General features: G+C 39.3%; 1 protein-coding gene across 8 annotated transcripts in view; it reads right to left on the minus strand.

Annotated features, from left to right (window-relative positions):
- Nucleotides 1-23,538, minus strand: part of akap9 (A kinase (PRKA) anchor protein 9) — a 261,473-nt gene that overhangs the window by 179,631 nt on the left and 58,304 nt on the right. For all 8 annotated transcript variants that reach the window (XM_043690268.1, XM_043690265.1, XM_043690267.1 and 5 more), the window contains 7 exons: nt 22,635-22,790; nt 20,719-20,916; nt 12,463-15,069; nt 12,121-12,231; nt 11,603-11,816; nt 10,387-10,463; nt 6,614-6,758 (listed from right to left, as the gene is read on the minus strand). In XM_043690268.1, coding sequence (XP_043546203.1) covers nt 6,614-6,758; nt 10,387-10,463; nt 11,603-11,816; nt 12,121-12,231; nt 12,463-15,069; nt 20,719-20,916; nt 22,635-22,790 — 3,508 coding nt within the window. The remainder of the gene's footprint in view (nt 1-6,613; nt 6,759-10,386; nt 10,464-11,602; nt 11,817-12,120; nt 12,232-12,462; nt 15,070-20,718; nt 20,917-22,634; nt 22,791-23,538) is intronic.

Genomic DNA, 23,538 nt, shown 5'->3' on the forward strand with positions numbered 1-23,538 from the left:
TTACATACCCAGAGCAATAGGGATATATTTCCCTCCCTACCCCTATCTGCACACGGGACATATTTCCCTCCCCACCCCTACCTGCACACTAGGGACATATTTCCCTCCCCACCCTTACTGCATCTGCTCCCAGGAGCTAAAAGTAGGTAAGATCCCTGGCCCTGACTGTGCATATATTGGTTGAAATTTTTCAAAAATCATTGGATTTTGGAGAGATACCAGAGGACTGGAAAATGACCAATGTGAAACTCCTACTTAAAAAGGGAGGGAGACAAAAGCAGGTAATTAGCATAACACCTATTGTTGGAAAAGTATTGGAATCAATTATAAAATAAGTAATAAGTAATAAGTAATAAGTTTTTGGAAGATCATCATCTAATCAAGCAGAATCAGCATGGCTTCATGAAAGGGAAATTGTGTCTGACATTGAGATCAGTGCTGGGACTGCAACTGTATACAACATATTAATGACTCGGAATAAGGAAGTGAATGTATTGCAGCCAAATTTGCAGACAACACAAAATTAGGTGGAAAAACAGGTTGTGAGAAGAATGCAAACAGTTTATAAAGAGATATTGATAAATTAAGTGGGCAAAAAGTTGGCAAATGGAATGGGGGAAAATGCAAAATTGTTCATTTTGGAAGGGAGAACAAAAGAACAGAATATTATTTAAATATTCCATTTGGATGTGGCACGATGGCTCAGTGGTTAGCACTGCTGTCTCACAGCACCAGGGTCCCAGGTTCGATTCCAAGCTTGGGCAACTGTCTGTGTGGAGTTTGCACATTCTCCCATGTCTGCGTGGGTTTCCTCTGGGTACTCCGTTTTCCTCCCACAATCCAAAGATGTGCAGGTCAGGTGAATTGGCCATGTTAAATTGCCCACTGTGTTAGGTACATTAGTCAGAGGGAAATGGGTCTGGGTGGGTTACTCTTCAGAGGGACGTTGTGGACTTGTTGGGCCAAAGGGCCTGTTTCCACACTGTAGAGAATCTAATCTAAATGCAGAAAAACTGCACAAAAGCTACACTACTAAAAGGACTTTGCAGCACTTGTACACAAAACACAAACTAACATACAGGTGCAGCAAATATTCAGGAAGGCTAATGGAAGGTTGGTCTTCATTTCAATGCATAAGAGTAGGAAAATCTTACTTCAGCTGTACAAGGTGCTGATGAGATCAGATTTGGAGTGATTATGTGATCAGTTCTGGTTCTCCCTATATAAGTAAAGGTATCATTTCATTAGAGGCAGCTAATGTTCATTAGGATGATCCTTAGAATGGAGGGATGTCTTATGAGCAAAGGCTAAACAGGTTGAGACTCTACTCACTGGAATTTAGAAGAAAGAGGGGTGATCTCATTGAAACATATAAGATTCTTAAGAGGCTTGAGAAGGTAAATGTTGAGCAGATGTTTCCTCTCAAAGGAGAGTCCAGGAGCAGACGGCATTGTCTCAGAATAAAGTAGTGCCAATTTAAGACAGAGCTGAGGAGGAATTTCTTCTCTCAGAGGGTTGAGAGCTGTAGGGGCACAGTCCTTGTGTATATTTAAGGCATAGATAGATACAGTCTTGATCAGAAGTGAAATCAAAGGTTACAGGGTAAGGGCAGGAAAATGGACATGTGGAGTATCAGATCAGTCAGGATTCTATTTAATGGTGACGCAGGCTCAAGAGGCCGAATGGCTTACTCCTGTTCCTGTTTCTTATGGTCTTATCTGTTCGGAGACCTCAGTTTGTCAAATTATTATCCTTGTGTTTGAATATCTCTGACTCTCCTAATTCATACTTTCTGTTCCTACAACTCTGGTTTCTTGTTTAGCTGTTTGGTCCACCACACAAAACCTAATCTCTTAAATTAATCCCAAAACTACTTTGCCTCTCTCTTTGTCTACTATTGACAAAACCCAAATCATTGACTAAGTTATTCAATTACTTCTTGTCATCTCTTTGGTTCTGTATCCACTTTCCTTAAACCTGTGAAGTACTTTAAGATATTGTTCTAAATTAATGGTGCTTAAATTATTCAAATTGTTCTGATAAGATTGTATCACCACATAGTTCAATTTGTTTAGCATAAAACTGGTTAATAAACAGTGAAACACACTATATATGTTGAAGAAGTCAAATGTTGACATCACTAAATTTTAGTGATAATAAATTCAGTGGGTACGGAATTAAGTAGCCATGTGTAGAAAAGTGGTAACCAATTTGTAAAAGAGTAAATGTATTGGTAAATATTGTGTTATCTCTTTGTGGTTAATTTTATTTTGGTCAGTGCAAGAACTGTTTATGGAAATTATAATCTACAAACTGTGCAAATAAATTCAAAGAGCTCAAAGCAGTCAAATTGCAGCAGGCAACTCTGATGAAGGTTCTCTGTTGAAACATTAACTTTCCATTTGTTTTCTAAAGATGTTAACTAACAAACTGTGAATATTCAGAATTTCCGGTTTTATTTTGCAGTGTCAGTAGTCATAATTTCCAAAAAGTTACATAAAACTCAAGTGTTCTAAAACACAATTCAACACAAGAGTACCGATTTGCAACATAGTGATCATCCTAGAGATTTTAGACAAAAATAGATAATAGGAAAAAAACAAAGAACTGCAGATGCTGGAAATAGAAAACAAAAACAGAAATTGCTGGAAGAAATCAGCAGAGTTGGCAGCATCTCCCCTTTTCTTCCCCTTGTCCAGTACCTTCCCACATACATCAAGGATTATGACACTTGACATAAGTTTCAGAATTTCCAGCTTGTGGGCTCAAGCCAATGCCTCTTCATCTTGGATGGTTTCAGGGCTTTCCACTGCTACCTGGGAAAAAGATCTTAACTGTCCCCATTCTCCAGTACCCTCTGCCTGGCCAAGCTTGTCCCCACTTTGAGCAATTTCTCCTTTAACTCACCTTAATTTCTTCAGGTCAAAAGTGCAGCGTTGGGTAGATATGCCTGTCTCTTTGTGGGGTACGTGGATAATTCCTCATTCCAGTCCTACTCAGGCCCCCCCACCCTCAACGTTTTGTCTGGTATATTGATAACATAATTGGTGCTGCTTCTCTCTCTCATTCAATTTCCACCCTGCTCTCATCTTCACCCCGTCCATCTCAGACTCCTCCCTTCTCTGTCAACTTCTTTGTTTCCATTTCTGAGGATAGGATGACCACCAATATCCATTACAAACCCACTTATTACCACAGTTACTTTCACTATACATCCTTACACCCTGATTCCTGTAAAGACTATCCCATTCTCCTAGTTTCATTGTCTCTGTCATACCTGTTCTGATAATGCCAGCTTCTGCAAGGGTGCCTCTGACATGTCACCTTTTTCCACAACCAAGAATTCCCTACTACGTGGTTAACAGAGCCCTTAGTTGTATTCAACCCATCTCTTGTATTATGGCTCTCACCCATTCTCTTCCCTCCCACAACAGCAATAAGAGCCTCAGTCCCCACTTACAAACCCACCAGCAGCCACCTCCAAAGGATCATTAGCCAACATTTCTGCTACTTCCAACGCGATGCCTTCACCAGGCTAATATGCCACCCCCCAACCCCCACACCTCTCCCCACTCCCCCCCCAACCTCAACTGTCAGCCTTCCACAGGGGCCGTTCTCTCTGGGATAACTTGGTCCACTCCACTTCTACTCCCAACACCTCCAGTGCACCTTCGCAGGCAATCACTGAATGTGCAACACAGTCCATTTACTTCCTCCGTTCTCACTATCCAAGGTTTTAGAAACACCTTCTAGGTCAAGCAGTGATTTACTTGCACTTTATTTAATCTAGTCTCCTGGGGAGATAAAACTTAGATTTGGCGACCACTTTCAAAATACCACGTTCTGCCAGCAAAATCAACCTGAGCTTCCTGTTGCCTGCCACTTAAACACACCACGGTGTTCCTGGCTGACATCTCTGTCTCAGGCTTGCTGCAGAGCTCCAGTGAAGCTCAGTGCAAGCTGGAAGGACAGCATCTCTTTTTCAGCTTGGGGATCCTGCAGCCTTCAGAAGTCAATACCAAATTCAATCATTTGAGGGCCTCAGTACCTTCTCCCATGTCCTTACCCTACGCCCAACTTATTCACTACACACCAGACCTTGTCACCACATGGGCTGCTACAACAAACAATCCATTGTCAACCACTAATGGTCCCCGTTAGCAGGCCTTTACCCAGTGACTAGAGGTGTGCCTCAGGGATCGGTGTTGGGACCACAAATTATTCACAATTTATATAGATGGTTTGGAGTTGGGGATCACATGTAGGCTTTCAAAGTTTGCAAATGACATTAAGATGAGTGGCAGAATAAAGTGTGCAGAGGACTGTGAAACTTTGCAGAGGAACATAGATACATTGAGTGAGCGAGTAAAGGTCTGGCAGATGGAATACAATTTTAATAAATGTGAAGTCATACATTTTGGTAGGAGTAACAGTAAAAAGGATTAGTACTTCAATGGTAAGAAGTTGTAGCATGCTGCTATGCAGAGGGACCTGGTATCATTGTGCATGAATCACAGAAGGTTGGTCGGCAGATGCAACAGGTAATTTGGAAGGCAAATAGAATTTTATCCTTCATTGCTAAAGGATTGAGTTTAAAAGTTGAGAGGTTATGTTGCAGCTGTGGTGGAACTGGTCCTCCTGGGAGCAGATAGGGCGGAGGAATTGGGAAATAGGGATGGCATTTTTGCAGGAGGCAGGGTGGGAAGAGGTGTAAGCCAGGTAGCTGTGGGAGTTGGTGGGTTTGTAAAAAATGTTGGTATCAAGTCAGTCATCATTAACGGAGATGGAGAGGTTCAGGAAGGGGAGGGAGGTGTCAGAGATGGTCCAGGTAAATTTAAGGTCAGGGTGGACGTTCCACCACAGAACACACTAGATGGCCTCCTTCTTTAGAGACCACAATTTCCCTTCCCACGTGGTTAAAGATGCCCTCCAACGCATCTCGGCCACATCCCGCACCTCTGCCCTCAGACCCCACCCCTCCAACCATAACAAGGACAGAACCCCCTTGGTACTCACCTTCCACCTTACCAACCTTCGTATAAACCAAATCATCCACCAACATTTCTGCCACCTCCAAACGGACCCCACCACCAGGGATATATTTCCCTCCGCAAAGACCGTTCCCTCCGTGACTACCTGGTCAGGTCCACGCCCCCTACAACCCACCCTCCTGTCCTGGCACCTTCCTCTGCCACCGCAGGAATTGCAAAATCTGTGCCCAAACCTCCTCCCTCACCTCCATCCAAGGCCCTAAAGGAGCCTTCCACATTCATCAAAGTTTTACCTGCACATCCACCAATATCATTTATTGTATCCATTGCTCCCGATGTGGTCTCCTTTACATTGGGGAGACTGAACGCCTCCTAGCAGAGTGCTTCAGGGAACATCTCTGGGACACCCGCACCAATCAACCACACCGCCCTGTGGCCCAACATTTCAACTGCCCCTCTCACTCTGCCGAGGACATGGAGGTCCTGGGCCTCCTTCACCGCCGCTCCCTCACCACCAGATGCCTGGAGGAAGAACGCCTCATTTTCCCCTCGGAATACTTCAACCCCAAGGCATCAATGCGGACTTCACCAGTTTCTTCATTTCCCCTTCCCCTACCTCACCTTAGTTCCAAACTTCCAGTTCAGCACTGTCCCCATGACCTGTCCTACCTGCCTATCTTCTTTTCCACCTATTTTACTGCTCCTCGGATGCTGCCTGAACTGCTGTGCTTTTCCAGCACCACTAATCCAGAATTGGGTTTCCTGCATCTGCAGTCATTGTTTTTACCAAGGTGCTGATGAGGCCACACCTTGAGTACTGTGTACAGTTTTGGTCTCCTTACTTGAGAAAAGATGTACTGGCACTGGCAGGGGTGCAGAGGAGGTTCGCTAGGTTGAAACCTATACAAATATGAAGGGAATAGATAAGAAAGAAGTAGAGAAGATATTTCCACTGGCAGGTGAAGCTAGGACAAGAGGGCATAGCCTCAAGATTAGAGGAAGCAAATTTAGGACTGAATTGAGAAGGAACTTCTTCACCCAGAGGGTTGTAGATCTATAGAATTCCTTGCCCAGTGAAGTAGTTGATGCTACATCAGTAAGTGCTTTTAAAGCTAAGGTAGATTTTTTTTTGAACAATAAAGGAATTAAGTGACATGGTGAGAGTGTGGATAAGTGGATCTGAGTCTACAAAAACAATGATCTTACTGAATGGTTCAACAGACTCAAAGGGCTGGATGGCCTACTCCTCTTCATAGTTCTTATGCTCTTATGTACTCAACTCCTTTGTCTGCCCAAATGTGTTATTCCCTCTCTGGACTCCATCTCTATGCATTTTTACTCTTTCCCACCAGCTCTTTACCCTGTCCCCCGCCTCCCCCAACCCCACCCCAATCCCATCTCCAGTATATATACTAACTTTCTCCTAGCTACAATCAGTACTGAAGAAGGGTCACTGGACCAGAAACATTAACTCTGCATTCTCTCCACAGATGTTGCCGGACCTGCTGAGTTTTTCCAGAAATTTCTGTATTTGAATAGGTGTTAGGACCTGCATTAAATATTTTTGTAGTTTAATTGGCTTCAACAGCTGTGTTATCAAATACTACAGAAAGGTATTTTACCTCTTGCTCCTTCCGTGAGATCCTTGTGCACTTGGGTTCCCTCATCAATATTGTCTTTATTTCCTAAAATTAAACCTTCCTCAGGCTGATCGTGATGTTCTTTTTTTTCTTTCAAATTACCTTCGCTCAGCAGACTGGTAAGTAACTGTCAAACAAAAACACTGAATTGAGATATAATCAAATCAAAAATAAAAGCTACAGATAATGTTCATCTGAACAAAGAAAACTACTCTAGTTATAAAAGAAGGAATAGCGTGAAAACAGAAGAGAAAGACAGCAGAACTTAAATTTCAAAAGAGATGAAGGTGCAAATTTATACTTGTTGTAAAAAAAATGCCAAACCTCTAACATTTCTGGTTCTAATGGAATGTCAATAACCTGAAATGTTAGCTGATTCTTACTTCACATATTCAGAGTTTTTAAACAATATTTTCTGTTTTTCTGAATTTCATTATCAGCTGTAATTGTTTTTGAATTAACAAATAGCAAAGGAAAATCTAAAAAAGTAGAAAGGCTCACGATAGGGAAGATTTTAGAATTCAGGGAAGTTTAGAAATACAGGAACAGGTGTAGGGCATTCAGCCCATCAAGTCTGTTCTGCCGTTCAATGAAAGCATGGCTAAACTACAGCTTGACATCATACCGATTCCCTTAACAAAAAATTATGTCTCAGTTTTAAAATTAGCATTTGATCCACCATCCACTGCTGTTTGTGGAAGAGAGTTCTAAACATCTACCACCTTTGCCCATAGAAGTACTTTCGAATTTCTCTCATGAACAGTCTGACCCAATTCTCAGACTAGTTCTAGAAACCCCAACGAGTGGAAATAGTTCATCTTTATCTGCCCTGTCTTTCCCTGTTACTATCTTGAAGATGTTGATTAGATCATCATTTAACCGTATAAATTCTCAAGAAAACACAGCTCCTCTTCGGAACTTAACTCCTGAAGTTCAGGTATCATTCTTGTAAACCTACGTTGTACCCCTTCCAAGGCAAATACATTCTTCCTAAGGTTTTGCACCCAGATCTACTCCCAGTAGTCCAAATGGGGTTTCACCAGGGTTTTATATAGTTGTGGCAGAACTTTGGCATTCTTGTGCTCCATTTCTTTATATATAAAGGCCATGTTTACATTAGTTTCTTGATTATTTTCTGCACCTGTTTCTGACATTGAAAATATCTATGCACCTGAATCCCAAAGTCTTTTGGACACACTGTATTTAACTTCGCACCATCTAAAAAGTACCCTGATCTATCCTTTCTTAGTCCAAAATGGCCAACAAATTTATAAAAGAAATGAGAAAGACAGTAAAATAGCAAAACGCAAAATAGATTGAACAAGCTGTTGAAAAGGAAGAAATTAGTAAACATAAACATGGATCTATGAGAAAAGGGGCAGGAGAAATTATACCGAGTATCAAAGAAATTACAGATATATTAAACATATACATTATGTCTGACTTTGCACTAGAAGACAACTCAGACCTTAAAAATTTAGAGAAGTAAGAGTCTAAGAATGAAAAGTTTAAACAAACTAGTGAATCAACTGGAGAAATAAACAATTCTGAAAGCAGACAAATTCCCTGAACCTGAATAAAGCTTTCAAAGATCTTCCTGAGTTTCCCAGATTCATTACAATTTGCAAGGTAGTTAACCAAGATGTTCAAGGAATGAGAGAAAAAACACAAAATAGGCCAGTTAGTGTGGATTGGTTAATGAACAAAAAAGCAATTGTGGGAATAAACACATCTTTTGGGACTGAATTGAGAAGGAACTTCTTCACCCAGAGGGTTGCACTGCTCAAATATGGTCTCCTTTCCATTGGGAGATGAATGCTTTGTGGAACACCTACATTCTGTTCACAAAATACCCGCAAGCTTCCAGATACCTGCCACTTCAACATCACCACGTTTCCTAGCCAATATTTCTGTCCCTGAGCTATTGCAGTGTTCCAATGAAGCTCAGCATAAACTGACTAACAGCATTTCACTTGCCACTTGCAGCCCCTGTGGGCTTCACACCTCAACATTGAATTCAATAATTTTAGGCCTGGACACCACCTTCCATGTCTTTTGCCCACTCCCATATCCCTGGTCCCGTCATCACATATACTGCTTTCACCTCAGCCAACCCATTTTCACCTGCTAACAGTTTTTATTATCAACTTTTCTTTCTCCCTGGCTCACCAGTATCCAGCTCTGTCTACCCAACTGCAGCTCACACTCTCTGGGCTCCATCTCCACCTTTTGTTTATTTCTTTAGCACCTCCACTCCCCCATACCACCACCTCTTGTCTTCAGCATATATATCACTTTTTGCTAGCTATAATCAGTTCTGAAGATAGATAACTGGACACAAAGTGCTGATTCTGCGTTCTCTACACAGATTCTGTCAGACTTGCTGACTTTCTTTGGCACTTTCTGCTTTGTTTTCAGATTTCCAGTTTCTGTAATCTTTGTTTTTTTCCTTTGGGGTCTTGAACGGCAGTCGCTAAGAGTGTGCTGAAAGAATCAGTGCTTGAGCCTCAGCTATTTACAATCCTTATAAATGCTTATTGAAGTGTTCAAGAGTAAAATATCCAAATTGGTTATGCAGAATTGGTTGGCAATGTTAGCAGCAAAGAGGCTGGAAAAACATTAAATAATGGAGTAGAATTTGACAGAGGAAATATCGCAGAGATAAATGAGAAACTACTTCGACAGGAAAAATATAAAAAAGTTTTTTAAAATCATGAGAGACCTGCAATTGTTAGCAATGAAAGGAATTGGATGTCCTTACCCACAAAATCAAAAAATTATCGTGTAGCTGCAGAAAGCAAATGGTTTCTTGCCTTTAATACAAAGGAACTGGAGTAGAAGGATAAGTAAGTCCTACTAAAACTATGAGAAACCTCAAGTACCAACTACAGTTTTAGTCTTTGTATTCAAGAGAAGATATTGCCTTATAGGTTCACTAAACTAATTCGCAGGAAAAGAGTCAATCAAAAGAGGTTCAATAGACTAAGTCTATTATCACTAATGCTTTAAAAGAAAAGATTTCATTGAAATCTGCAACATTCTTAAAGGACTTAACAGGACAGATGCTGCAAAATACATTTCCCCTGGCAGGGAAGTCTATAACAAGGGGTAATTGTCTCAAGAGGAGGATGTTTTCCATGCAAAGAATGGGGAACTATTGGAATTCTCTAGCCAACCTCAGCGAATCAGGATACTCAACTGTCAGATTTAAAGATTTTTGGAATTAAGGGAAATAGGGAATAGTGTGAAAAGATGCAGCTGAGGAAGTCAGCCATGATCATACTAAATGGCAAAGCAGACATGGGGCTAAATAGCCTTCTTCTGCTCCTAGTTGTATGGTTATTTTACAGCAACATATTGCTCATTTGTTTACATGTTATCAAAAATTTCTTTAAACATTAGAAGATGGTCGTTTTCTGAACATAATTTTCGAACAAGTAAAACAGTCTATAAGTGTTCAATTTTATTTTACTGTTAAAGCAATGTTCATGACAATTTAACTGCACAAGGGAAAAGAATTTCTGTTCTTTGATGACTGCAGTGTAACTGCGTACAAAAAGCTATCATCACAAATACTGCAAACAGTTGATTCTTTACTTAAAATTGATTCTTCAAATATTAAATACAAAATTTAAATATTACTTACTCTGAAAAGCAATCTCATCTTGAAATGTGCAAAATATCAGAATACATATAAACAAAAGTCCAGCATAACTCCTAACAATGTGACTTTCCAAGTTTTTAAAAAAATGTACCTGGGTGAGTTGCGTGCATTCATTTGAAATCTTCTTGTTGAGCTTCTCTATCAAGGCTTGAGAAGATTCTTCAAAGTCTAAACAATAACCATTTATTACAAATCAGATTTCTAAGAAAAGGTAACATTGGCATAGTCCACGGGTGTGCTAAACAAATCCAAGTTAATGCGATCAAAACTGTACGCAAATTATTTATGGATTTAAAACATTTGTCCAGCTGAAGGTAACATTTAATTGTAAAAATACTTGCCCTCTCCTAGTTACTCCATTGAGTAATAAAGGTTTTGCTGATCACGTTAACAGAAACCTAATTTTGAACAGAGAATTGGGCATCTGTTTATTTTCATACAAATTTTCAAAGAATCTCTACCATGTGGAGACAGGCTATTTGGGCCAACAAGTGCACACCAACTCTCCAAAGAGTGTCCCACCCAGACCCATTCTCCTAACTTATTACTCTACATTTCCCCTGGCTAAAGCACCTAGTCTATACATCCCCAAACACAATGGGCAATTTAGCATGGCCAATTTACCTAACCTGCATATCTTTGGACTGTAGGAGCAAACCGCAGAACCTGGAGGAAACCCACAGAGACACGTGGAGAATGTGCAAACTCCACACAGACAGTTGCCTGAGGTTAGAATTGAATCTGGGTCCCTGGTGCTGTGAGGCAGTACTGACCACTGAGCCACTGTTCTACTGTGACACACTACACCAGCTGCTGACGTAGAATAGCTACTGAATTGTTTCTGCCATTGCTTTTTTTAAATTTTCTAATCAATCTGTTCAAAATGTTATTATACATAACTGGAGTATAATGGTAGGATGTGAGCCCAGGCCTCCTAGTCCAGAGGCAGGACAGTATGCCACAAGAGCTCATTATTGCCTACTGCATTTATATCATTATACATCTCTGCAGTCGATGAGATTCAAACCAAGATATTCTAGTCAAGAGGTAGGGACATTACCATTGTGTCACAAGATTCACCCTGTTTATATTGCTATTGGAGATGTGCAGTTCAATGTTCATGCCACAATTAGTGCCTTGTGCATTGGAAGCAATGTTTAAAGCCACTAAAACGTGCTTCCAGAGAAGAGGGCTATTAAAAATAAATTAAAACATTTAATAATCAAATATTAATATTATACTGGTTTCACATTAAACAGGCTCAGACTGTGCTGTCCCCACAGAGGTTGTCTATTTTTTTAAATCACCTTTGTGCGATTCTTTGAAGCGCTGTAATTCCAGCTGGGATTGCGCTTGAAGCTGCCTTATTTCTGAAGTATGTGAGGCTGTGAGCTTCTCTCCAAGTCTTTCAAGAGCAATCTCTTTTTCATTTTTCAAACTGTCCTGGACAAGCTCCAGTTGAGCAGCATAAATCTGTGTAAGACTAATGCGCTGCGCCTCCAACTGAAGCTTTAACTCAGCCTGCCAAAAACAGAAATATTAATTTCTTGAACATGATTACTGACTAGAATATTATTTGAGACACAATAGCAAAAAACATTAGAATGTAAGATAGACATTCAATGAATGCACAAGTTTACAAGGATGTCAATCTAAGAAATATAAATTTTTAAACCCTTAGCATTTTAACAATACTAAGTCAAACTTTCAATTTTCTTAAAATATTACGTACCATTTTAGGGGCATTTCTTTGGGTGGTGCTGAGGTAGTGATAGACATGGGTTAAGAGTGAGTAAAATGTTGAACTAAATTTAGAGAAACATACCTCTGCCTGCAGCTTAGTTTGTTCCAGTTGTGTCATGTAATCTTGATCAGATGCAGTACATCCCTGAACTGCGACAGCATTCTCATATCCTTTGTGTACTGTCTCTTTTGCCTGTGGCAAAACAGAAAACACATAACGCATAACAGAAGTTGTGTTTGAATTAGGAGAAAAGTCAATGCTTAAGTGAAATTTTAAACATTATCGCCAACAGTAAAAACATATTTAACGACCTCACTATTTTAGTTTTGAGAAAATAGTAATTGACTTTGAGAATGAGTGATTATTAATGGTAATTATTATAAAATTTCCAGGTTTACAGTATTTAATTTTTCACTCACATACCTGATTTTCCTCCAATTCAGTGTGTTGTTCACAAACAGAAACTCCAATTTGTGCTTCAATCTTCTTCTCCAATTCCAACTTCTCCTGCTGAGTTATAATTAGAGCATGTTTCATTTCCTCTCTTTCTTTGTGAAAGGCTTCTTCGAGCAACATTTTCTGCTGTACAAGTTCAGCCAATCCCAACTGCTCATTTCGAGTAGACTCCAGCTGATGCCTGAGATGGTCTATTTCAGTCTGCAGACTGCCTAAGGATTCAGATGCTAGTTTCTCTTGTAGGTGTTTAATTTGGGTTAGTAAAGACTCTTTTTCTTGACTAAAGTTAATCTGATTTTGTTGCATCTCATCTCTTTCTGAAACAATGATCTTCATCGAATTTTGTAGCAAAATTAGTTGTTCCATTAGATTTTCTTCCTGCTGCTCATGTTCTTTTAAATCGCAAGAAACAATAAAAGATGATTGTTCAGACTGACTCTCATTCTTTGCTTTGATTAAATTTGTTTGGGACATTTGTTTGTGTTCTTGAGACTCCTCTTCAACATCTGGTACTTCCTGACTTTCAATTCTGGCAGTTTCCTCACACTTTTCTTTGGCCTGCTCTTTTAGAAATTTTAGTTCCTCTTTCAAATGTAAAATTTCATTCTGTCTCAAAATCAAAACCTCTGATAGATCGGTCAGTCTCTTCGAGAGCTCATCCTTATGCTGTTGAGCTATCTCAAGTTTTTCCATAAGTTCAGTTGCATCTTTTTCAATAACTTCTATAGGTTGGGTACTGGAACTGTCAGGTGTTTTGTCTAGCTGCACTTCATTTTTCATTGTGCAGTTTTCAGTGTCTGACTTTAACAGCTGGAGCTGTTTGCTTAAGATCTTTAATTTAGCTTCATATTCGACTTCTTGCTTAATCATCTTTTCTTCTGTGAGTGACTTCATTTTCAATAGACAATCATATTCATCACGTAATTCTTGGAAGTTAACTTCAAAATTTTTCTCAGCGAAAGAAAAGGTGTTCCTTTGTCTCTCAACCTCCTCAAGAAGTTCTTTCTCACGGTCTTCAAGTTGTCCATTAACAATTGTAAGCCTTTTGATTTGTTCTTTCATTTCTGAAAGCTCATCTTCACTAACTGATGCTAACTTATTTTCTTCAGATACAAAATGCATTTTCAGCTTCTCTTCTAATTGTTTTTTGGTTTGTTGAAGACCTTCATTTTCATTTTGAAGACCAGTGATTTTCATCTGCACAGCTTCTTGCTCAGTAAACTGTTCCTCCAAAACCTTATTCCTGATTTGTAGCTCTAATATTCCCTTTTCTAGTGCACTCTTTTCTTTCTCAACTTCTCTTAGTGCTTCAACTTCTGTTTCAAGTTCAAGTATCCGTAAATGCATTTCTTCCAGTTTATCATTTTTAACTGACGTCTGCGGTTCCTCTTTCAATAAAGCAATCTCAGATAATAGTTGATTATTTTTAATTACAAAATTATCCCTTTCACATTTCATTTCTTCTATTTCTTTTCTAAATTCTGTTTGCAAGTTTTCTAATTGCTGACTCTGTTTCATGGCCAAATCTTCTTGAAGATTACGAATATTTAATTTATGTTCTCTTTCTAGGTCTTCTTTTAGTTTGCTTAGCTCTTCTTCATGACTAAAAAGAAGTTGAGTCCTTACTCTTTCTAATTCAGCTTCCTGAGATTCAGCCATTCTGTCCAAAACTTCATCTTTTTCCCTCTCCAGCATGTCGAGCTTAATTTTATAATTGGTAATTTCTGCCTCGTGCTCAGATTCCAGCTCCTTATGAGACTCTGAAGTAGCTAATAGTTGAGCTTTCAATTGTTCAACTGTGTCTTTCAGTTCTTCTACTTCCTGTATTTTGTATTTCTGATCAGTAATGCTTTCTGAGGCTCTCCGAATTTGATCTTTTGTGAAGTTGAGCTCCTCTAAGTGTTCTTGAACTTGTTTCTGTAGTTGTATGTTTTTTTCAGAACTTCTTTCCAGCTGTTGTGTTAGTTCTTGCCTTATTTGATCTCTCTGAAAATGAGAGTCTCTTAATTTGGCATTTAATTCATTGATTGCCGCATTTAATATATCAATTTGTTCCTCATTGACTAAGTTATTTACAGAATGACCCAGAGCTGTTTCCATTTCAGTCTTATGCTGCTCATTGAGTCTCCTAATCTCTAAAGTATGCTGTTGCTGCAATTCTTGCTTCATCTGCACAATCTGTTTACCATACATTTCATCCAATTCTGCTTGAAGTTGCTCCATTTTTCGATGACTTTCTATTTCAATTTTTTGTACTGCTTCTAATTCAGACAAATTGCCCATGTGACAGCGTTTCTGAAGTGTTTCTACAGTACCCATTAACTGTTTTATTTCATCTGATGACTGTCTCTCCCTTTGCTTTGAGCTAGTCAATTCTGTTCTCAGGTTCTCAGTCTCTTGATTCTTTTGAACTATCTGTTCATTTAAGTCTTGAACTAACTCATCAGAAGCAAGCATCTTATCTTTCAACAATAATGCAGTATTTTCATGTTCTTTAACTGTTTTTTCAAGCTGTTCAATTAGTTGGTCTTTGCTATTTAACTTCAGCGTATTATCGGTCTTTTCACTGTCAGTCTGTTTATAAAAAGAAATAAAGATGAATATTCTAAACATTCATATTCATTTTCAAAAAAGAACTTTGTTTGATCTGGTATTAGGAAAATAAATTTTAATAAGAAACCTTTTATTAAATCTTAACAAGATTAAAGCAAATTAAAGAGAATGCTCTCAGCCTGAACAGATTGTGCTGAAAGCATGCCAACCCTCGTAATGTTATCGGGAAAAAAGCTTTGTGCGTTCCAAAATTGCACACTCGTATAAAGGACTCGGTAACTTCAAACTGACCTGGAAAGCAATCTGGTAAAATTCAATTTCAGATGAACGCATTAAGTGCACGATAAAATCTATCAGGTGATCTCCCAGAAAAGAGGAAATTTTGAAAATAGATCATTTGGATCTCATTTCAATAACCAAAAGCAAAACTTAAATTGTTACATAATTTCTTAGAGGTGCCAATATGACAAAAACGTTGGGACAAAAGAGAGTCTCCAAAATGAAATGTGCACCAAACAGTTCTCAAATATAAGTCCAAACAATGCAAAATATCTGCATGCTGATATCTAATGTGTGAATCTCATTCAGCCATGAACATAAGCAAAGTAAACGCAATGAATTCCTCAAGGTAGGAAAGGAGACACCAAATTCAACATCAATGTTTTGCATTTACTGGCTACCCAAGCCAATAACAGGAGAATGCAAGGGAAGTTAAGGAAACTGAGAAAACAATTAAAGTCACTGCTGTAAAGTGAAAATAGTTGGAACCCCAACACCAAATCCAGAAGCATTTCATTTCCACAATATCTCCTCAATCTGTCAAGTAGCTTCTCCAAAAGGTATTCATTCCTTTATGCATCTGATCAATTACTAGGTTTGATTTTGAATGCCCAAAGCTTTAAAGTAGAACTTTCTTCAAATAGGCAATAAAATTAATGTAGGCCATATTCTAAGGTTTTCTACTCTACACTTAGCAGTGACTTCCGCAAAACAAAAAGCAAAGAGGATTCAGAAGATTCAGCAAGATTGTACCCAAATCGTCTACTGCTTATTTGGTTATGTTAAACTGGGAGAATGCCAACTATAACCAAATCAGGCAAGAGCTGGAGAATGTAGATTGCTTGAGGATAAATGTACATCTGATACAAGTCTTTTAAGGACCAGTTGATTAGAATGCGCGACTGGCATGTTGTGAAAATGAAAGAGAGGAATAGCAGGATTCAAGAACCTTGGACGACAGGGGAAATTATCAGCTTATTAGAAGCATTCCTAAGATCTAAACAACTAAAAATAGATGAAGTCCTTGAAGAATATAAAGAAAGTGGGAGGGAGCACAAACAGGAAGTTAGGAAGGCTAAAAGGAGATATGAAATGTCCTTGGCCAACAGCGTTAAAGAGCATCCTACAGCATTTTATACATATATTAGAAGGGTAGCTATGGACAGAGTTGGTCCACTCAAGGATAAATCAGGGAGGTTTTGTGTGGAGCTAGAGGAAATGGGTAAGATCCTTAATGAGCACTTTCCATTGGTGTTCACTAAAGACAGGAACATGAGGGATGTGGAGGTTTGGCAAAGGTTAATGAATATTCTCAGGCAGGCCAACATAATGGAGGAGGAAGAGATGGCTGTTTTGAAATAAATTAAGGTAGTCAAAACCCCAGATCCAGATGGGATCTATCCCAGGATACTGGGGGAGACCAGGGAGGAAACAGCAAGGGCCATAACAGTTATCTCTGCATCTTCCTTGGCCTCAGGCGTGGTTCCAGAGGACTGGAGAATGGCCAATATTGTTCTTTTGTTTAAGAAGGGAATCAGAGATGATCCAAGCAAATACAGGCTGGTGAGCGGTCAGCAGTGGGGACACTGTGGGAGAAGATACTGAGAGATAGAATTTATTCACATTTAGAAGCTAATAGACTTGTTATTTGATAGGTATCATGGGTTTGTGTGGGGGAAGGACATAGCTCACCAACTTGATTGAGTTTTTTGAGGAGATGACAAGAATGATTGATGAGGGAAAGGCAGTAGGTGTTGTCTACATAGACATTAGCATGGAATTTTGATAAGGTACCACATGGCAGACTGGTATGAAGGTAGACTTTCATAGGATCTGGGGTGAACTGGCTAAATGAAGTCAAACCTGACAGAGAGAAGCAGTGGAAGTTTTTGCAATAGAGATCAGTAACTGGTGGCGTTTCACAGGAATCAGTGCTGAGACCTTTGTAGTTGTAATATATATATATATATATATATAAATAATCTGGAGGAAAATGTAAGTGGTCTGAGTTAGTAACTTTGCAGTGGACACCAAAATTGGCAGAATTGCAGATAGTGAGGGGGACTGTCAAAGGCTCCAGTGGGATATAGTTAGATTACAGATTTGAGCAGAGAAGTGGCAGATGGAATTTACTCCAGACAAGTGCAAAGTGATGCATTTTGAAAGATTAAATTCAAGTGCAAATTATACAATAAACGGCAGAGCCGTTAGGAGCACTGATGTGCAGAGAGATCTGGGCATTCAGATGTGCAGATCCCTGAAAATGGCAACTTAGGTGGATAAGGCAGTCAAGAAAGCATACAGCACACTTGCCTTCATTAACCAGGGCATCAAATATAAAAACTGGCAACTTATATTGGGATGAGTTGGACTGATGGGTCTATTTCTGTGCTATATGACTGTGATACAGCTGTACAAAACTTTAGTAAGGCCACATTTGGAATATTCCATGCAATTCTGGTTGCCACACTACCAGAAGGACGTGGATGCTTTGGAGAGGGTGCAGAGAAGGTTTACTAGGATGTTGCCTGGTCGGAAAGGTTTTAGTTATAAGGAAAGATTGGATAAACTTGTATTGTTTTCACTGGAGAGATGAAGGCTGAGGGGAAACCTGACAGAGGTCTACAAAATTATGAGAGGCATTTTCCCAAGGTGGAAATGTCAACTACAAGAGGGCACAGGTTCAAGGTGAGGGTGGGGTGGGGTGGGGTTTAGAGGAGAAGTGCAGGGACAATTTTCCACACTTTCCAGTGCCTGGAACACACTGCCGGTGGAGATGTTGGACGCAGACGTGTGACCAACATGTAAGGTATGTCTCAATAGACACATGAACAGGATGCGAACAGAGGAATAGAAACCATGCATGTGCAATAAGTAGTAAGTCCAAATAAGGATTAGGAATCAGTGCAGACTTGGTGGGCTGAAGGACCTGTTCCTGCACTTATTATATTATATTATTCCCAATAATTAGTAATACAAGATTAACAGGTCAACACCTGGTCTGTTTCTTTTGTTAGACTATTTGAAAATAAGTATCAAATCATTATAACTCTAACCCCAAAGAATAACTCTTTGATTAATTATTCTATAACTATAATTTGCAAAAGAAAATAACCCCCACAATCACCAGAATTGACAGTCAACATAAAAATAAATACAACACCTGACTTCAGTTCAAATACTGTGGGGAGTGGTATCATATGATCAGCATTTTATTTGAACTTGTACACACACACAGTCCAGGGAGCTAAACTTTCTAATATAAATCATTGAGGAAAAAAATATTTCTTTTGCAGGATATCTACATTTAACCTGAAGCAAGGGAAGATGGAATAGGCTTCTACAGGAATGTTAAATGAAAGCAAATGGTTAAGTTTACAGTATCAAAATGCAGATCGTTTTGTTATAAAGTGCGTTTCGTCAATACAAATTTGCTGTAACGCAATTGACAAATTCGGGACGCTGTTTAGAGTCATAGAGATGTACAGCATGGAAACAGACCCTTAGGTCCAATCCATCCATGCCGACCAGATATCCCAGCCCAATCTAGTCCCAACTGCCAGCACCCAGACCGTATCCCTCCAAACCCGTCCTATTCAGATACACATCCAAATGCCTCTTAAATGTTCCAATTGTACCAGCCTCCACCACTTCCTCTGGCAGCTCATTCCATTTACGTACCACCCTCTGTGTGAAAAAGTTGCCCCTTGGGTCTCTTTTATATCTTTCCCCTCTCAGCTTAAACCTAAGCCCTCTAGTTCTGCACTCCCCGACCCCAGGGAAAAGACTTTGCTAGTTACCCTATCCATGCCCCTCATAATTTTGTAAACCTCTATAAGGTCACCCCTCAGCCTCCGACGCTCCAGGGAAAACAGCCCCAGCCTGTTCAGCCTCTCCCTATAGCTCAAATCCTCCAACCCTGGCAACATTCTTGTAAATCTTTTCTGAACCCTTTCAAGTTTCACAACATCTTTCTGATCGGAAGGAGACCAGAATTGCACGCAATATTCCAACAGTGGCCTAACCAATGTCCTGTACAGCTGCAGCATGACTTCCCAACTCCTGTATTCAATACTCTGACCAATAAAGGAAAGCATACCAAATGCCTTCTTCACTATCCTATCTACCTGCGACTCCACTTTCAAGGAGCTACAAACCTGCACTCCAAGGTCTCTTTTTTCAGTAACACTCCCTAGAACCTTACCATTAAGTGTATCAATCCTGCTAAGATTTGCTTTCCCATAATGCAGCACCTTGCATTTATCTGAATTAAACTCCATCTGCCACTTCTCAGCCCATTGGCCCATCTGGTCCAGATCCTGTTGTAATCTAAGGTAACCCTCTTCGCTGTTCACTACACCTCCAAGTTTGGTGCCATCTGCAAACTTACCAACTGTACCTCTTATGCTCGCATCTAAAGCATTTATGTAAATGATAAAAAGTAGAGAACCCAGCACCGATCCTTGTGGCACTCCATTGGTCACAGGCCTCCAGTCTGAAAAACAACCCTCCACCACCACCCTCTGTCTTTTACCTTTGAGCCAGTTCTTTCTCCAAATGGCTACTTCTCCCTGCATTCCATGAGATCTAACCTTGCTAATCAACACTTCCTATTCATATACCCATCCAATTGCCTCTTAAATGTCTATAGTTCCCTGGCTTATCTTTACCGCCCTTCTTAAACATTGGCACCATGTTTGCCAACCTCCAGTCTTCCGGCACCTCACCTGTGACTATCGATGATACAAATATCTCAGCAAGAGGCCCAGCAATCACTTCCCCAGCTTCCCACAAATTTCTTGGGTACACCTGATCAGGTCCTGGGGAGTTATGCACCTTTAACCATTTCAAAGCATCCAGCACTTCCTCCTCTGTAATCTGGACATTTTGCAAGATGTCACCATCTATTTCCCTACAGTCTATATCTTCCATATCCTTTTCCACAGTAAATACTGATGCAAAATACTCATTTAGTATCTCCCCCATTTTCTGCAGATCCACACAAAGGCCACCTTGCTGATCTTTGGGGGGCCCTATTCTCTCCCTAGTTACCCTTTTGTCCTTAATGTATTTGTAAAAACCATTTGGATACTCCTTAATTCTATGTGCCAAAGCTACCTCATGTCCCCTTTTTGCTCAAGAATGCAACTATCGCGTTATGGAAGAACTGACTGTACTCACAAATAATCCAGAAACAGTTACTAATCAACTAGTATAGATTTTGGAATAAAACTACTACAATGTCATCACATTTGTTTTATTAAATAAATTAACATAAATCATGTCTCTGCTCAGAGTCTGGAAAGCTGGGGTCATATTAAATGATTCTCTTACCAGAACAAAATTCTTTACTTAAAAAGTGTTAGCTTTTATATTCAGAAACAGACATACCACTGCATAATCTTGAAGCTGATTCTGTAGATATTCAATTTGTTCTTGACACTTATCATTCATTTTCTGGAAGGCTTTCAATTGTTGTTCCTGCTCATCAATCTGCAATTGATACATGATGAGCTGCTGTTTCGACTGGATCAAGTCAGCTGTTGTCGTACCATGGTTCGTACTTCTCATAGCTTCACTAGCTTGCAACTGCAATTTATATGAAGGAAAACGCATTTAGTCAAGCTGTTAATTTTTTCAAAATAAAATATCTATACTAATTATAATTACCTTCATAAAATGATAAAATGCAAAAATAGCGAAATATTTCATGAATGAATGAACATGTAGACATATGGTTTCGCAGCTATGTTCCTTCTATTTTTGTTTCCCCACTATGCAAACTCAGAGGTCTGAGTGTGGCAGTGGCTTTTCCATGTGGAAGCCAATATGTCAAAACTCCAGACAGTGTGCATGAGACCTCCAAGTATCTGTGCAGCCATAGAGGCTATAGCAAACGTTGTTTAGGAGCCAAGGTAGGGGACGGACACTTGGCCTTTCAAGGTTGTGCCGCCATTTAAAATTATCATGGCTGGTCTGACAGTAAGCTCAACTCCACGTTCCAACCCCCCTCAATAATTTTTCAGCCCCATGCTTACTAAGAGCCTACCCAATACTGCCTTAAAAATATTCAAAGATTCTGCTGCCACTACCTTTTGAAGATGAGAATTTCAAAAACTCACAAACTTCTCAGACAGAAAAAAATCTGATCTGTGTCCTAAATGGGCAATCTCTTATTTTTAAACAGTGACCCATTTGTTCTATTCTTTCCTCAAAGGAAACACCATTTCCACATTCACCCTCAAGTCCCTTCAGGACCTTATATATTTCAATTGTCACCTCTTACTCTTCCAAACTCCATCTAATTTCTATTAATACTGTACAACATTTAAAGCTATGGATCTACAGTAAGGTCAAGCGATTGTTGCAGTAGAAGAGATCACTATACAAAGAACATGTCAGTGAAAGTTGTCTAACTTTATCCAATCTATTTAAACTTTAAATTTTAAATAAAACATCTAGACAGAAACGCACCTGAAAAAGTCTAAAATCAAGCAGATTTAATTTTACACTTTAATTTAGCATTGAGTTAAAGGCAATAACACAAGGAAACATGGATTTTTTTGACATAAATTGCAAAACATAATGCACAGTACCAATGACGGCATAAACTAAAATTTCAGTTAGTAGAGCAGGGAATGTTCTAATATGATGCAAGAATGCAAGTTGATATGACCACAATATAAAAATAAAAATTACTTCAAAAATATATCAAGTTATGCTTGTGTGTTGCTCATTTGTTAATTGTTATCTGGCAATTTGCAATTCCATACATTGAGAATATTACATTGTTCAATACACGATAGAGTGAAAAGTTTATTTGACAATGATCTTTTCCCAGAAGATCTGATCAAGGAGTCCAGCAGTCCATTAGGTTTGTGTGGGTGAAGCTTCAATAAATAGCTTTTCAGTGCTCATGTGCAGGAAGTAGCAAACTAATATTTTCCATACTTTCAATCAGCTACAGTCACCCAGTTATCCAACCTCACTGGGTTTCACTGGTCCACTACCGTAATGCGATGCTCCTTGAGGAAGGAACATTGATGAGAACACCATGTCAATGCCTTGCTCTTGTTAAAATAATGTCACGGCAAGTTCATCCATCTCAATGTAAAAGTTAGTATCTCACTACAGAACTGCATTATAAGCAGATTGTGAATTTGTATTCTGGAGTGGAGGTGGAACTTAATACTCTATGCTCAACTGGTAATAGGTATACCAGAGTGCTGAATTAACAGCTTGCACACCTGTATACAAATTCATCTCTTTAGCAATATTTTAACTCGACTGGTAATAGTTAATTTTACCTGTTGAAACTGAATTTGTAGTTTTTGACTTTGCTCTGTTAAGTCCAAAAATTCTTGTAGAATCTCATCCTTTTCTTTCCTAGCTTGCTGTAGATTAGCAGTAAGCTGAGTAATAATACCATCTCTTTGCTTGACTGCAGCTTCAAAATCCTGTAGCTATGTAAAGAATACAATTATAAGACATAAAAAGAATGATTAATTACAAAGAATACAATTATAAAAAATAAATAAAAATCAATTACGACTTTTAACTATTTTCATACAGCACTGATGACACAGCGGACAGATATAAACACATCTCTCTCTACCTATTCTAAAGTGCATTTGAATAAATGTATTTTCATTTGAATTTGTTGATAAATTAGGAATATTTCCCAAATAATGCTACCATAACTTTTGTTTTTGTATACTTACTGGGCAAGGTTAGTCTCTTTCCTGAAGCAAATTACCATCAACTCTCCTGCTCACAAACTTCTTCTCAAACCCACCTGCTTGTATCATTCTACTCTCTCGATTCATCACCCCTTCTGCTTGCTGTTTCCTTGAGCGACTCTCTGGCTTTGCTATTTCCATTCCAGACCCTCCCTCTAAATTCACCCTCCACAATTCCCCCCCCCCACCATAGCCATTCTTGTCTATCTTCCCCTGTCTATCCCACTCTTGCTCGTTGTAAAGGTTTGAGAGATGGAAGCAATGAGGGGCAAGGAAAGGCAGGGGAATGGAAAGAATGAAAGACCAGACAAAAACAAACGGTACTTTAATAGCTCAAATAAGTCATTACATAGTTTTGCACACTCATATTAACAATGCAATAACTGTACGTCCAGTCGGAATTTTCGGTGAATTCAGCATTCCAACCACATGCACGGCTGGCAGGATTGGAAGTCATCAGGAATCGGACGTA

The sequence above is a fragment of the Chiloscyllium plagiosum genome, chromosome 5 (genome assembly GCF_004010195.1).
Source record: "Chiloscyllium plagiosum isolate BGI_BamShark_2017 chromosome 5, ASM401019v2, whole genome shotgun sequence".
In the NCBI taxonomy this organism is placed as follows: Eukaryota; Metazoa; Chordata; class Chondrichthyes; order Orectolobiformes; family Hemiscylliidae; genus Chiloscyllium; species Chiloscyllium plagiosum.